At 41.5% G+C, this 17,375-nt stretch overlaps 1 protein-coding gene across 1 annotated transcript in view; it reads right to left on the bottom strand.

The window, feature by feature from the left end:
- Positions 1 to 17,375, bottom strand: part of DYNC1LI1 (dynein cytoplasmic 1 light intermediate chain 1) — a 50,079-nt gene that overhangs the window by 18,677 nt on the left and 14,027 nt on the right. The window contains exons 3-5 of the mRNA XM_020993252.2: positions 5,152 to 5,271; positions 4,221 to 4,451; positions 532 to 698 (exon numbers count right to left, since the gene is read on the bottom strand). Coding sequence (XP_020848911.1) covers positions 532 to 698; positions 4,221 to 4,451; positions 5,152 to 5,271 — 518 coding nt within the window. The remainder of the gene's footprint in view (positions 1 to 531; positions 699 to 4,220; positions 4,452 to 5,151; positions 5,272 to 17,375) is intronic.

The following is a 17,375-nucleotide window of genomic DNA, read 5'->3' as shown; positions in this document are numbered from 1 at the left end:
CGCCCCACACCCTGAAATTTTATTTACACCACTCCTTTATCAAATTCTTATCTCAAAATTGGTGCACAAGTGAATTTTAATCCAGTTACGTCTAAATTTTGCATGAACTGCAAAAAACTGGGTTCTAAATTTTTGAGGTTTTTAACTTTTGCTCATTTTTATTTAACAAAGATAAAAGCAGGTATAATTTTACTATGGCAGCTAGGTGGCACCACAGTGCACAGAGTGCTGGGCCTGGAGTCAGGAAGACTCATCTAGAGTTCAAATCCTGCCTCAGACACTTATAAGCTGGGTGATCCTGGGCAAGTTGCTTTACCTCGTTTGCCTCAGTTTCCTTAACTGTAAAATGAGCTGGAGAAGGAAACAGCAAACCACTCCAGCATCTTTGCCAAGAAAAATGAAGTCAGATATGACTGCAATACTGCACAACAACAAATTGTTATGTAAGGTTAAGTTCACACCAAAAAAGCACATCCCCAGCCAAAGCAAAATAACCCTGTGTCTCTCACTAGTCCTGACACAGACACCAACCTTTGTGCAAACTACAAGCATTGGGACACCTAAGTTACACGTAAGCGTGTCTGCTCCCAGCGGCAACATGACGCTGTCGTCTCTGTCTCCCTGTGATGTGCTTCTTCTCTGTGGAGACGCAGGGAAATCTTCTCCAGGCTCTACGTATTCTTGGAAATCTCTAATCACTGAAAAGCAAATCACACAATTTAGTGCAGAATGGTTTCATTTTTACATTTCCTACCAAAATAATACTTATCCAGGCACAAGGGTACAGTATATTTACCATTTTTTTGAACTATGCCTTGTAAAAAAGATGATATGAATGAATAAAGATAATATAACATTAATTCCTGGGAGGACAAGTACAACATTCAACTGGAAGGCAAGGAGAAAAGAGGCACCAGTTTTGTCTCTGTAATTAGAGTGGGTAAAGGGACTGGACCTGGGCACAGGACCTGTGATTTCATCATCATAGGAAACTCTCAGGGAAGAACTAGTCACTTCTACAGAAAGTGCGCACTGGCACTTTCTCCAGTGTGGCCTGGGGCAGCTAATGGTACAGTGGACAAAGTGCCAGACTGAAAGTCTAGAGGCCCGTAGACACTAGGCAAGGCTCTGTACTGCTCTCGGCCTCAATCTCTTCATTTATAAAATGGAGAGAGTAGCACCTAGCTCACAGCGAGGTTGTCAGGATCAGATAAGACAATGCACAGAAAGTACTTTGCAAACCTTCAAGTGCCACATAAATGCTAGCTGTCGGATCTACATCATCATCATCACTACCATCATGACTCATTGGTGAGACCTGAACCCAGGTCTTCCTGGCTTCAAAGTCTTTATTCACTATACATGACTGTTTTTCATAATAGTAAATATTGTGGGCAAATCACCTAATTTATACCTTTTCTAAACTAAACTTCCACAAGATAATAGAAAGGATAAAAAACCAAAATATTTATGTATTCATTTTATGATTACTGACATTAACTATACATATACATACATACATACATACATACAAACATACATACATACATACATACATATATATTTAAGCCTGTGTGTAGAAATGGGCTCTTTAAAATCAGCCAGCAAAATCTGCCAGTTACGCAGCCACTGACCTGTAAATGATTAAACAACCTATTTTTTTTTATTTAGATAATATTTCTTAGAACTACATCCCATCCTAAAATAGATTCCTTGCTTATGAAGGGCACAATGGATGGAGAATCTGAAGATGTGTATTCAAGTCTTGGTTTTTCCCTTTACTAGTTGGATGACAAGGAGCAAAGCCCCCTAACCATTCTGACCCTATTTTCTTATACTCATTGCTGTAATACCTGACTCACAAGATGAATATGAGGAAGGTGACTCTGTAAACAATAAAGCTCTATAGGAATCTGAGCTGTTATTTGTCCCAAGGAAAGTAAAAGGAAAGTAAAGACAGCTCAAGATTGTAAGGTGAAGAAAACTCCAGAAGAAAGACATGTTCATTTGGCAAGGGAAAATACACACTTGTTTTACCTCTTCTAAAGAGTCGTTTATTCATATATACTTAATAGGAAAGACCACAGTGAAATAAAACCTAAAATTAAATTGAATTTAAAAAACAGTAAGCTTACCACTATGCTGTCTTAATTAAATCTAGCTCCTAGAGAGCTATTCCTGATTACAACATCATTTCCTAGAGAAAAGGCAAATTCTGGAAATAGTCTATCATTCTTTTTTTTTTTTTTTTTGCTTTTTGGCTAGGCAAAGGGGTTAAGTGACTTGCCCAGGGTCACACAGCTAGTAAGTGTCAAGTGTCTGAGGCCACATTTGAACTCAGGTCCTCCTGACTCCAAGGCTGGAGCTCTATCCACTGCACCACCTAGCTGCCCCAATAGTCTATCATTCTAATAAGGAAAGGCAGAGGAGACGAAGGGGAAAGAGTTGACTACTCTTCTTTTCCCTCCTCCTTCTGGACTGGAATTGGGAGGGGTGAGCCAATGGGCTAAGCTGAAGAAGCTCCAGGAAACAGTTGAGGTTTTCAGTACTCCAAACTAGTTCCAAAATCTTAATCAAGTCATGTGCAGTGGGCAGCAGTGATTTTTACTGCTAAATAACCAGCTACTCAATGTGGCTGATGTGCGGATCTGTTTTGCTTCACTACACTTACTTTTGTTTATTTTTAATTTTTTTATTCTGATTTTAACAAGTACCAAAAAAATAACATTTTTAACCAAAAAAAAAAACCCCCAACCAACCCATGCTTCTGCTAGAGCCGTGGGGAAAACAGGAAAGGTGTGTCTTTGGTCCTGTCTCTCCTCAATCCCACAGAGGGCACGTGGCACCACGTACCACATCAGCCACCCAGTGGATGAATCCCACCCAGGTTTGCCTCTCTTTTCTCTCTCCCCTGCCTCAATGCCCCAAGATGCAGTAGAGGAGACAGTGGAGAGAATCTGAGATGTGGCTAAAATACTTCCCTGCCCTGCCCTGCCCTTTGGTTTTCTCACGTGTAAAATGGACACAAGTTCTAGGTGCATTCCTCACCAGGCTGGCATCTTATTCTGAGAAAAAGTCCATCAGATAAATGTGTGTGTTAGAGTGCAGCAGAGTTTGGTGCTGTTCTGACTCAAAATTGTTCATAATAAATGGCACATGAGGCTTAATCTCCCAGGAAGTCTTTCCATGTCTAACAATGACTTTCAGGGGGCCCCTTAAACACTGGTAGCCCCAGTGGATCTTTAAGGAATGCTGGGGTTTAAAAAGAGCAGTGGGATCAGAGGCACCTTCCAGGGCCACGCTAACATTCCTTCCACATTCTGGGCTTCCATTTCCTCTCCTGTCTTGTCCAAGGAAGCTGATCCCATTCTGCGGCACAAACTTAGCCATGGAGCTAAAAACACAAAATTAGCATGGTAGCTGCAACCATCCAATTCCCTCCTGCTCACCTTTGCAGCCCACGGGGGTAAGCCAAACAGTCATCCTTAAGAGAAAAGGCAATCACAGAAACAACTGAGCCACCCAAACCCATGAATGAAGAAGGAGCCTCCTGTCAATCATAATGTCTGGGACACTGCCTCTCCCTGGTTAACACAGCAGATTACACAAAAGTAAGCTTGTGAAATGACATCACCATGCAGCTAGCTGCACTATCAGAGCATACATCTAAAAGAATGGGGTGGCACACAGCAGGCACAGGCTCCGTCCCGGGTGAGGCCTCAGTTTCTTTACCTCTAAACTGAGAGGGTTGGATCAAGTGATGGCTAAAAGTTTGTTCTAGGATTGTGACTCTATGACTAAACACAATTTTAAACTATTAAAGAACAATAAAATTGGATAATTATGGAGTTGAAGATTTAAAACTAAATTCTGGAGAGATCAACAAATTCATGTGCTAAGCTTTAAACTTAAGCAGAGTTTTAAAAGATTATTATTTAAATTCCAATTACAACCTTAATTACAGTTTATGATCTTAACACACATGAAAGCATATAGGCAAGGTCTTTACCTTGAAACCAGGGAGCCAAGCCTTATTTTCCTAGGATAATGGAACAAAGTCCTTATCTAAATAATTATTCATATGAATAGGATTTAAAAAACAAAAAAGTACACCATGAATTTAATAATCATTTCCCAAATATCACTGACTAAAATCTAAATGCCAGCATGTATGTACATAAAATTAAAACTCTACATTAGTAGTTCTACAGCATACTCACATTTCTGTTCCATTTCTTTCATTTCCTCAGGAGGAATTTTTAGCTTATCAATATGTTCTCTCACCACACTTGCCCATTTCTGTAAAGAATCCAAAGCAGTCCAAGGCTTTGACATGTCAACAACCAGAATAACTAAAGTGTCTCTCAGAGAGTTGGCTTCCATTGCAAATTTAAGAAGCCCTTTGTGATACAGGTCTCCATCTAAGATCCACACATTACATCTTGTTTGATCTGTACCAAAATGAAAGATAGATTTTCATGTTTTATAAGTTATTCCTTTGAAAGTTAGGATATACATAAACTTTTATGAAATTATCTCATCATCAAACTAAAAACATTATTTTTAAACATTCTTTGTATTCTCCATGAGAGGGAATGTCAAAGTAAACAGAGAATCTTTAAGGTAACCATCTATTCATTAAGCAATAGTTTTTTCTGAAAAGAGCCTCACGCTAAGGGCCCAGTCTATCTGCCTCCCCCCTCTCCATATTTCCCAATCACCAAACACCAGCAGGCATACATTTGTGCATATGCCCCAACCAATTTACACAGAGACTCATCTACAACGCACCCAAGAGAGGATGTGCAAAGCACACATTTAGTAAATTCACTAAAGCGATGAGACAATTTTTGTTTTTAAGTCAGGGACTGCTATCAGAGACTAGATGAGTGACCAGAGAAGGTAAGGAGAACAAGAGGATGCTGGTTCGGTTTTAAATAGCATCTGATATGAAAAATGAAAGGACTGTCAGAGGAAGGCCAGAAAGTTAGGGCCCTGTCCAAAGGACTGCAGCCTGTGGACCTGAATACTTAAGGGAAAGCACAGAATTCTCTTGAAGTTTACCCAAGTAGGAGACTGAATACAATGTGGATCTCTATAATTTTAACAAGCCTACCACTGAGACAAATCCATGGTCAAGTCACTACTCACCATCTCTGTCCTCATCATGAATGCTCAAGTACAAATACTCCGCCCCTCTCCCCTTCTTGCACTCCTCCATTCTTCCCTGGATTCTCCCTATCAAGCTTGTCTTTCCGGCTCCATCTTCACCTAGACACAAATTTGTAAAAGGTATTTTAGATAAGGACAGAAATTGAAGTTTTAAAGTACTTGTAATAAGTACGCCTTAAAACATTTAATTTTTTTTTTATTTTAAAAAACTAATTCCCAGCATCATGATAACCCCCCTTTCCTAATACTCTATAATTTGGCCAATCTCCAGCTGTCTGCTGCTACAAATAAAGCCGCTGTGCATTCTCTAGTCCTTTTGTCTTATGTTTTACACAAAGTACTAGTGATGGACTCGGCCACAGCTTCTTAATCTGTCAAATGGAGATACTAATAAAATCTACTTCACAAGTCTGTTACGAGAATCAAGGGAATATGTGTGTATACATATACATATATTCATGTAAACATATACAAAGCCGTTGCAGGGTGAGCCCTAATGGACATCGCTAACTTTTCTGAACTCATGGGTCACTAACATACTCCCACCCCTCACACCCTTTCCCTCCCAGCGATTCCCAGTCACCCCAGTCATTATTCCTCCTTGCTCCTCATCCTCCAGTGCCTGCTCCCTTAACCCAAGCCCCCTCAACCCAGCCCTCCATTCTAAAGCTGCCCAACCCTTGCACTGTGCTCTCTTGGAGGCCTGTTCCGAAAGCAACAAAACAACTTTCATCTCCAACCTTTTCCTTTTGCCTTCTTGTCCTTACTGAGGTCTGGCTCCCTCCTCATGACAGCTTCCCTGGCCTCCCTCTGCAGCACCCACTGCCCCTTTCACTCACACCCGTAAGTCCCCGGTCGAGGTGAGAGCAGCTGGATCACTCTCTGCTCTCTAATGCCCTTGCTGGATTCTCCCTCTACCATCACTTGGTAACTTTTCTTCCTTTGAGGTTCATACAATTCACATTTATCACCCAATCAAGATTCCGGTGGTTGTTAGCTACCAATCTCTAGGACTCCACTATCTTTTTCCTCAGTGAGTTAGTGCTTGCTTCAGTCTTTCTCCTCTCTCCAACTCCTGACCACACACACACAACAGAATTTACACAATATAAAAATATACACACATGTTAACATATATGTACATACATATATAAATACATATTCCCTCCAACAACCTAACCTCTCAGGTCTTCAAATTACTCATTTCCCACAACCTACGCCCTCCCACTAACTCAGCAACACAATGAGACAGACGGTCATACCCTTGATCTTGCCATCACCCAAAATGCATACCCTTCCCCGTCTATGAATTCCGAAATTCCTTTACCTGACTACAGCATATTGTCTTTCCACTTCTCTCACTGTCTTGCAATCCTAAAACCTATTTTTCCTTCTCCCTATGACCTCAAAATCCTCCATTCCTCAGTTCTTTTCCAGGCTATCACCTCTGCACTGACCACGTTCCCCTCCCTTCCCTAGCTTGACCCTTTGGTGAACCAGTTCAGTTCTATGTCTTCTCTCAAGTCTCTTTTCCTTATCCCATGGAAGATCCTGCCCTGTCAAGCCTCAAGCCCGGAACACTCTCACCAAGTTTTGCTTTCATTCTGACACACACTCTACTGAATGAAGAAAGAAAGAAAGAGAGAAAGAGAGAAAGGAAGGGGGAGAGGGAGGGAGAGAGAGAGAGAGAGAGAGAGAGAGAGAAAGAAAGAACAAATCCACGATGACTGGATTCACTACAAATATGTTATATAATGTCAACTTTTTACCTACCTAATTAACTCACTTTCCCACTCCCCAAATTTTTTGATTCCTTTTATCTCTTTTATTGCTCTCCCTGCCCCTACCTTCTCAGCTGAGAGCCTGGCTTCATATTTTGCTGAAAAAAATTGAGGCCAATCGCCCCAAGCCCCCTCTTTTCTCCTCATCACCTCCTGTCACCCAGATGAAGCCTGTCACTCTCTCCTCTTTCACCCCATCTCACATGAAGGGCTGGTACTTCTTCTTGCTGAAGTAACCCCATTACACCCTGTCTTCTCCAGTAGGTTGTCCCTAATCATCCCATCTTCAATTTCTCCCTCTCTACTGGCTGCTCCCCCACTGCTTACAAACATGTCTACCTCTGCCCCACCCTCAAAAATTCTCACTTGATGCATTTATCCCTGGTTGCCACCGTTCTATCATCTCATCTTTCTTTTCTGTCAACTCCTGGAGAATGCCATCTACAACTGATGCCCCTACTTCCTCTCCTCTCAGTCTCTTAACTCTCTTAAGTCTGGCTTCTGACCTCACCATTCAAGTGAAACTGTTCTCTCCAAAGTGACCGATGATCATTTAATAGCCAAATCCAATGACCATTCCTCAGTCCTCAGTCTTGACCTTCCTGCAGACCTTTGACATTACTGATTAATACTCTCCCCACTCTGGTTTTTTTGTGACACTGGTCTCTCCTGGTTCTCCTCTTACCTATCTGACCCCCACTCCTTCTCAGTCTCTTTTGTTAGATTATCCAAGTCACCCCTGTTAACCATGGCTGTCTCCCAAAGCTATGTCCTGGGCCCTTTCTCTTCTCCTTCTAAAGTATTTCACTTCATCTCATCAGCTCCCATGACTTCATCTATCATTTCTCTGAGATAATTCTCAGATTTATTTACCTAGCCCTAACCTCTCTCCTAACCTCCTGTGTGGCATCTCCAACTGCTTATTAGACATTCAGAACTAGATGTCCCATAGACACCTTAAACAGAACATCACCAACATCGCCAACTTCATCATTTTTCTCCCCAAACCCTCCTCTCTTCCTAACCTCTCTGTTGCTGTCCAAGGTACCACCATTCTCCCAGTCACCTAGGTTTGCAACCCAGATGTCATCCTTGATTCTTCACTCTCTCATCTCCCACATCCAGTTGACAAAACCTGTCAATGTTACTTTCATAACACTGCCAACAGCCTGGTATAGGTCCTTATCACCTTACACATGGACTACTGCAGCAGCCTGTTGCTTGCCTCCCTGCCTCAAGTTTCCCCCCACTCCACTCAGCTGACAAAGTGATCCTCTTCTCAACCACCACTCAATAAACTCCAAGATCAAATATAAAATCCTGCTTAGCTTTCAAAGTCCTTTGTACCCTGGCCCCTTGTGCCTTTCCACTCTTCTTATCACTCCCCTCCCAAGCACTCTGTAATCCAGTGACACTGACCTCCTGGTCATTCTTTGAATGAAACTTTCCTATCTCCCAGCTCTAGACATTTTCACTGAAACTCTTCCATGCCTGGAACTCTCTGCCTTCATGTCTGCCTCCTGGCTTCCCTAGTTTCCTTCAAGTATCAACTAAAATCCCATCTTCTACAAGAACCCTTGATAATCTCTCCTTCTGTTGGTTATCTTCAAGTTAGCATGTACAGAGCTTCTATGTACTCAACTGTTTAGATGGTGTCTTCTCCCATTAGACTGGGAGCTCTCTGAGAGCTTTTACCTTTCTTTGAATCCCCAGTGCTTAGTACAGAGCCTGGCACATAGGAGAAACTTAATAAATGCTTTTTCACCAACTAGTGCTATAGAAATATTAGTTATCATCATCATCATCATCATTACTATTATTCCATTACCTAATTTGATCTTTATAAGAAAGCCTTCAAGCAAAGTCTGAATGACTACTTGTTAGGAATATTATACAAGATATAAGTTGCCTCAGTATGAGCTGGTCTGCAGAGGGATGCTGAGAGTCCTCACAATTCAGATTCTCTTATTCTTTAATGCTACAGACATTCCATTTTAAAGACAAGGAAATGAAGATTCAGAGAAGTAAGGTGACTTGCTCAGGATTACACATTTAGTAAGTTCAAGATGTGGGACCCAAACCCAGTCGTCACCTGACTACAAGCTCAGCACTGTTTCTACTATACTGTGTTGCCTCTCAAGAAAAGACAGAATCTTGCTTGCTTAGCCAGCCTAGGAAGTCAGAATTCGGAACGTAAGGTACTAGGCCTTTGTTTATGAAGTGAGCAACTTTAACTTACCGCTCTGGGTCAATAAAATGTTATGGTTTTTTTTCGTTCCACTGGAGTCAGAGCTATTTTTAAAAGAAGACACTGCCTTTAAAACATCTGATACCTGCCAAAGACCTATTAGACTGATTCATGTTCTCTATGGGTTACACATACCAGACTTCCATTCTGATGGCCAAATACTATTGACTTTGGAGTCTGATTTTTTTCCTTCCATATCTTCCACACCAAAGAACTATTCTATCTCACTTGAAGTCATCCAAGTCCCTAATTATACCAGAACATTTTTCTTTCCCTCTAATTCCTTGCAATCCTTAAGGACCTCTATCTGTCCTTCCCAAACCCAGGTCAAACTTGGACTTTAAACTTTAATATGAGAACAGCTAAACTCTACACATTTGAAAGGCCATCAATGGACAATGCATTCTTACACTAATACAATGTTTTCAGTAACAACAATAAATAAAAATGTTGAATTGGAATAAGTGTGTGTGTGTGTGTGTGTGTGTGTGTGTGTGTGTGTGTGTGCTCGCACAACAAAAAAATAAGGAGTAACTGCTTACTTACAAAAGGACTGGGAAGTGAACTGGTTAAGAAAATGTCTGGGAATGGGATTTAGATTTGTGAATCACAGCTTAAAATACAGAAATGACATGTTAAGCCTGAGATGGATAAGTGCTTATAACATGGACTAGTAAGAATATATTTGCATGCAATCTTGCATATCTTACCAAAAGGATTTTAAATGGAAAAGGATCATAGCCAGTAGCCACAGCACAAGGAAAAGCATGAGTAGTGATACCCAGAAATTCATAAGAAACAACATTTTAAAAGGAATCAGCTTTAATAAAAACCTATGACTCTAGATCTCTATTCAGAAGCACACAAAGGTGAACTAGAGATGCTTGAGGAAGGGAGGCAAAAATGATTTCACAGCTATCACTAAGATGTGGCAAGACGAGTCATATAACTGGAACATGGCTCTGGAAAAGCATCTTACGCAAAAGGAACAGGATAAGTGAAAAAAAGGGGGGAAGAGTAGTACACTAAGTAGACATACTCCTGAGGAAATATAAGAAGGAAAAGGGACAAGCTGCGTGAATGAAGATCCACGTTGGTAGAAACAGCAATATGTCCTCATCAATGAGAGAACCGAAGTTAGCCTAGTCCTCTACCTTCTAAAGGATGAGATCATCATTAAGATAAGTCAGGGAGTTATAACCTGCTCGGAAATAGAAAGAGCTCTAGCAAATGCCCAGATCACTACTGTCTCCCCCACTGCTACTAGTCGATCGCTTCTGTGGCAGGCTTGTGATGTTTTTCAAAATGCTTCCGGTTGCAAAAGGAGAAATGATGGCAATCCTGGGGTAGGGGGAAAAGGAAGGAACCACTCCATTTTGGAATCTGTGGTACTGAAGGAGGAGAAAGCTGGGCTTGGTCAGAAATACACTCTGACTTTGAGGACGGCAGATTTCAAAGGGTTTAGATAAAGGACAGGTAAGATCTCATGGTCTAAAGTTTTGTAGAGAAAGGCAGACCGAGTGGGATAGGAAGCTCTCAAGGATATCTTTTAGACAGAAAGAGAATTCTATTGGTGAGATGAGAATGACATTGAATTGCCCAGCCTGACATAGGAGATGACTGCCTGTCAAGGCCACTCTGTTTCCATACCTGGACCTCTCCTCTCCCCATTCTCCTTTCTGCTCATTCTACACTGATTACCATCCTCCCTCCCACCATCCCAGTGATTCTAAACCTTTAGCTGTCATGGCTCAAACTGCTCTTCCCCCTCCACCTGCTCCCTCAACTCCACCCCACCACCCCTACTCTAAAGCTCCCTCCTCTTTCCACTGTGCTCCTGAAGGCCTACTCCATTAGCAACCAGCTTAAACCCATTCCTTTCCCGGCACTCACTGAGATGTGGGTCCTTGCTGATGACACAACTCCCCCTGCCACACTTCCCAGCCCTGGCTGCACTTCTACTCATACTTCTAAAGCACTCACTGGTTATGGCAGGGGAGCTGGAAAACTCATTCCTCACTGCCACTTCCAGGCCCTCTTTCCCTCTAACACGTACTCAGGAAACTTTTCTCATACTAGGAGACTTACACACACGTGATAATCCCTCCCTCATGCACAGTTCCTCAACTTCCCCATTCCCCATGATCTGCTCCTCTATCCCACCTCAGCTCCACAGTGACATGAACTTTGAAATTCTCTTATCCAATTACAATCTGTTGTCATTCCACCTCTCACTCTGGCTTGCAACCCCTAACAGCTAGCCTTTATACAATGCTTAAAGTTTGCAAAGTTCTTTACAAATGCAATCTCATTTTGTCCTCACAATAACCCTGGGTGGTAAGTCCTATTATTATCCCCATTTCACAGATGAGGAAACTGAGGGAGAAAGAGGTTAAGTAGCTTGCTCAGGGTCAGCCAGATGTGAAATTCTGGTGTTCCTGACTCCCAGTCCAATGTTTCATGCATGGAGTCATCCAGCTGGCTCTAGCCTTGTTCTTTGTGCTCACCGTGAGTTCAAGCTGCTCCACTCCTCAGGTCTTTCCCAGGCCATCACTCTTGTACTCCTTCCCACGTTCTCCTTCCTTACTCATCTTGATCCCTTGGTCAATCAGTTGACTCTATACTGTCCTTTTCTTCCAACTCTCTGGCCCCATCAAGCTTTAGCCCTGGATTACTCTCACCATCCTTTGCCTTAGCTCCAACACACACCTCTACAGAATGAAACTGGAGAAAATCACAACACTGCTGACTGGGTCCACCACAAATTTCTGTTACATAATCTCACCTGGGCCTTCACCGCAACAAGGCAATCCTTTCACACCTCCCTAACTGACTCCCTCTCCCAATTCACCAGACCACCTCATCCCTCCTCAAACCTTCCATAGCCTCCCTTTCCCCTACTCCCTCAGCTAAGAACCTTATCTCACATTTCACTGAAAAATTGAGACCATCCACTGAGATTTGACTCTTCCCCCCCCCTCACATCACTCTGATGCCTTCCCCCCCTCATCTCCCCCTTCACTCTTTTCACATATGAAGGTGGTCCTTCTTGCCAAGACAAAAAAAAACCCTTCTAACATGTACAAGTGATCCCATTACACCCATCTTTTCCAGCGGACAGACTCCCTCTACCATTCCCATTCTTTGAATAATCCTCAATCTATTCCAGTCTACTAGCTGCTTCTCTACAGCCTACAAATATGTCCATGTCTCCCTCCCCTAATCTCAAAAACCCTAAACCTGATCTGTACAACTATCATCCTCCTTTTACCGATGAGGTAACTTCATAACCTGGCCCCTCCCCACCTTTCCAGTCTTCCTATACCTTATTCCCCTCCACGTACTCTATGGTTCAGTAACAGCGGCCTCAGTGCCTGGAATTCTCTTAGTCCTCATCTCCACTTTTTGGCTTCCCTCAAGTACCAGTTAAAATCCCACTTTGTACAGGACCTCTCCCCATCTTTCTTGATGGTAGGGCATTCCCTCTGTTGAACAGCTTCAGTTTTCCCTGTCTACAGCCTGTCTGTGCGTAGGTACTTGCATACTCTTTCCCCCATCAGACCACGAGTTCCTTGACAGCAGGGCCCAGGTTTTTTGCCTTTTGTTCTATCCCCAGTGCTTAGCCCAGCGCCTGGAATGTGGCAGGCACTTAATAAATGGCAGCGGATTTGAAGCGGAACAAAGACCAAGAAAAGTCTGCTGGATTTATTGGTCAAGAGATTATCGGTAACCCTGGAGAAAACCATTTCATTCAAGGGGTGGGGTCAGAAACCAGACTGCAGAGCAAGAAGTGAGAAGGAGGGGAGGAGATTGAGACATGAAGTATCTAGAAGATCCTTTCTAGGAGTGTGGCTAAATGTCAGTCAGTCAGTTAAGAAATATTTATGAAGCACTTACTATTTGCTAAGATCTAGGGATACCAAGAAAAGCAAAAATACGGTCCCTGCTTTTAAGGACCACCAATTCTAAGCGGGAAGAAAATATGCAAGTAACTATGGACGTACAAGATACACCTTCACACAGAGTACAGATGGGAAGTAATCTTTTTTAAAATTGAATTTTATTTTAATTTTCAGTTCCAAACCACTCCAATATCTTTGCCAACAAAACCCCACATGGGGGTCACAAAAGTCAAACATGACTGAAACGACTGGACATGTACCCTGAATAAAGCTTCTTTGTTTGCATGCTGTTTCTCCCATTAGATTGTTAAGTTCCCTGAGGACAGACATTGTCTTTTGCCTTGATTAGTGCCCAGCATACTATATCCCCAGAGCTTAGCACAGTGCTCGACACAAAGGAGACACTTAATAAATACTGACTGATTGAAATAGTACTATAACCTATATTTTTAAAGTTAAGTTTTATTTTCAGATTAGCATTCTCTCCCTCACATCACCTCCCCCATTTGAGAAAGCAAGAAAAACAAAGCTCCTGTTGCTAGCACATATAGTAGAGCAAAATAAATTCTTCTTTTGTTTTTATGTTTTTGGCCGCATTAGCCATGGCCAAAAAAAAGTACATCTCAATCCGCACTCTAAGACCATCAGCGCTCTGCCTTTCTGGAGGTGGGCAGAACGTTTCATCTCAAGTCCTCTGGAACTGTGGTTGGTCATCGTGTTGATCAGAGATCCCAAGTCTTCCAAAGCTGTTCGTCCTTACAATACTGTAATCATGATATTAAGTTGTTCTCAGGGCTCTGCTCACTTCAGTCTGCGCCAGTACAGAGAAGCTTTCACATTGTGCTCAGAAACCACCCCTTTCATCATTTCTTAAAGCACAAGAATATAGAACCTATATCTCCTGATTTCCTTTTCCGTAAGCTTTTTTCTTCATAGTGTTTAAAACAGTTACACATACCTTCTTTTAACAACTTTAGAAATGTCACACCAGGTTCATGCAGATCCAGTTTTCTGTCTCTGACAGTGGTCCTACAGGAGATGTCATAAAAGGGTACAATTGTCTTCCATACCCCAAATATTGTTTCCTTTAATAATGTTAAGGCTCTATCACCACACTTATTTAAATCATTCTTAAAATGCTATTTTCAGTTTACCCCCCTCGATGTGTGACAGATAAAATAAGTAAAAGTAAGCCTAGCAGGCATTTGCTGGCATTCCTTTGCTTATCAATAACTGATATTCCTTATTTCCCTAAAGCACTGATAATATCTTGAAGCACTTTAATCTGGCTAATCAAAAATGAGAAAACTATTTACTATAATTTTAGAGGCACATAGTAAACCTATTAATATTTTATATTTAAACATCAATTTATTGATTATTTTCTCCTCCACTATATTTCCCAAAAGAATGTAAGCTCCTTGAAGGCAGGACTTATTTTTGGTTTTGTCCTTGTATCTCCAGCTCTAGGCACAGTGCCTCACATACCACAGGTGCTTAATAAATGTTTACTGAATGAATCAAATAACGACAGTAAGCCTGGCATTTATGTATTACTCTATAATCTATAAAGCAATTTGTAGACATCTTCTAATCAGATCCTATCAAACCCCATACATAGATAATGAAACTATCATGTCATCATTACAGATTAGGAAACTGAGACTCAAGGCTACAGGAAATACCCTTTGAGATCACAACTGGAGTGCAGAGACGGGAGTCCATGTTTAAAATGGCCATCTTAAAAATGCACAGTAGATTCCAGTGCAACGTACTTGCGACCTCATCAATACAGGCATTCCATCTCTGCACTGGCTCCCTAAATCCTCGTTTGGATTATTTCCCTTAAATGGATTACTTGACACAGAGAGTGCAGAGATCTCCTAGTTTATCCTGCTGGCCTAGTTCTGTACTTGAAAAAGATTAGTGTCACCTGCTACCTTAAGAGAGATCACCTCTTACAACTGTTAGCTCCTTTCAAAGCTCAGCTCACATGTCACTTCCTGTATGAAGCTTTTCCCTATCCCCTCCCCCAACAAACTACCTTGCGCTTATTTCACACATACCTATAGATTTGCATGTTACATATATGTGTCTACATACATGCACACACATACATATGTGCACACATATATACATCTGTGGTTCCCTATATAGAATGTAAGCTCCTTGAAGGCAGACTTTCATTTTTTGTCGTTAGCACCTGGCACATAGTAGGTGCTTAATAAAAGTCTGGTGGCTGTTTCTGATTCCTGATCACTTATAAAACTGTTGGCTGAGCTCCAGAGTATCCCACAGTTTATACTTTTTATCCAGAGAAATGCCCATTTATCGCTATCCTGGTTCCTTACTTCTAAGTGAGTTCCCTATACTTGAGATTTAGCTGCAAATTGTTTCTTTAAAGATTCCTGCTGTTTCAGACATTACTGTGGCCTTCCATTGGTCAGTTTCATTGTTTCTCATCTACTCTAATGATCTGCATACAACTATGTTAAAAGGCAACTCAGGGGTACCACGGTGAGAGACTGGTAGGCCTATATTCAGGAAAGCCGAAGTTCAAATTTGACCTTGAGATATTTAGTAGACATGTGACCTTTGGCAAGCCACTTCACCATTGTTTGCTTCAGCTCTCTCAACTATAAAATGAGGCTAACAATAACACTTCCCTCCCAGATTTGTTGTAAAGGTCAAAAGAAAGTATTTGCAAGGTGCTTAGCACAATGCCTGGCACATTAAGTAGTCACTATATAAATGGCAGCTGCTATCATTAAAATAATAAATAAAAGTTTATAACCATGTAGGAACCATTTTTTGGCTACTTCACCTTTCCCACCATGGGAGAAAATGCCTTTGGCAGAAAGGATATCCAGACTCTGCCTGCTAAGTTCTTTCTCTTTCCCTCCCAGTCCTGGTGGCTCTACCCTAACATGCCTGGGGCCTACAAAAATACTGGTCCCACTTCTAAAATGAAAGAGTCAGGATGAAACAATAAGAGAAATTCCATTTATAAAAATGTATAAAATAACTGAGTTTTAATCTACCCAAGAATATGCAAGATTTATATAAATACAATTTATAAATCACTCTTCCAATAAATAAAGACAAATAATCGGAAACCTATTCATGGCTCATGGTTGGGACACATGAATATAATAAAAAAAAAACCCATAATATCTAAATCAATGTAGAGATCTAGTGCTATATGAATCGAAATAATATTCAGTTGAAAGAACAAAAATCTCACAAGAAATTAGAAAAACTCTGAAGGGGGCATGGCATTATCAATTAACAAGCATTTATTGAGCACTTACTTTATGCAGGCACTGTACTACACACTGGGGATTCAAATAGGAGCAAAAAGGAAAAAGAAAATAAAAGAACCACCAGACCTCAGTAGTCAACAAAACTGTGGTAATGGTTAAAAAACATAAGAGTGGGACAGTGGGTATAGACTAGACAAGCAAGAAACAGCAGCAGCCCAAAGCAGTAGCCCAGTGTATGATCAAACCCAGAACATAAACTACTATACTGGGATAAAGACTCTCCAGCAAGAACTGCTGAGAAAACTAGAAAGCAAAAATGAGGCTTAGCCCAACATCTTACACTGCATCATCCATACAAAATGGATACTCGTTAAACTGAACAGAAAAGGTCACAGCATAAAAGAAATTAGAAAAGAATAAGAGAAGGTGCTTTTTACACTAGAGCCAGGGGTGGAATTTTTAAAAAATTTAAATCATTTTTACAAGAGTGCTTTGTATTGTGTTGTAGCTGTATCTGCTGTAATTTCATTGCTGTAGTTTGCTTGCCAAATACATTCCTCCTCCCTCCCTGACAGCCATCAACAGAACCAGACAGTATATGCAATGCCTTAACTGGTCCCCCAGGCTCAAGGTTTTTCCCACTACGGTCCACCTTGCACATGGCCGCACAAGTCCTTTTTCCTTAAGTGTAGATCTGACCAAGTCATCTCCTACCCAAATAACTGCAGTGGCTTCCTTTTGTATCTGGGATCAAATGTAAACTTCTTGGCTCAGCCTTTGGAGTCACATACAACCTAGTCCCAAGCCCACGTTACTCTCCCCTTCATCACTGTGTGATCCAGTCAAACTGGCCTTCTCTGCTCCTCCCAGGTGACTCTCCAGCTCTACTCCCTTCACCTCGGTACTGGTCATCCCCTATTCCTGAAGATTCAGCTTGGGGGCTGTCTTTTCTGCATGGAGCCCCTCCTGACTTCCCTCTTCTAAATGACCTTACATTTAAACTCTGTGT

This window comes from Phascolarctos cinereus, unplaced genomic scaffold (genome assembly GCF_003287225.1).
Source record: "Phascolarctos cinereus isolate Bilbo 61053 unplaced genomic scaffold, phaCin_HiC Scaffold_1;HRSCAF=81, whole genome shotgun sequence".
NCBI classification, from domain to species: Eukaryota; Metazoa; Chordata; class Mammalia; order Diprotodontia; family Phascolarctidae; genus Phascolarctos; species Phascolarctos cinereus.
Note: the sequence above shows the minus strand (reverse complement) of the source record. Positions and strands in the feature narration are given on the sequence as shown.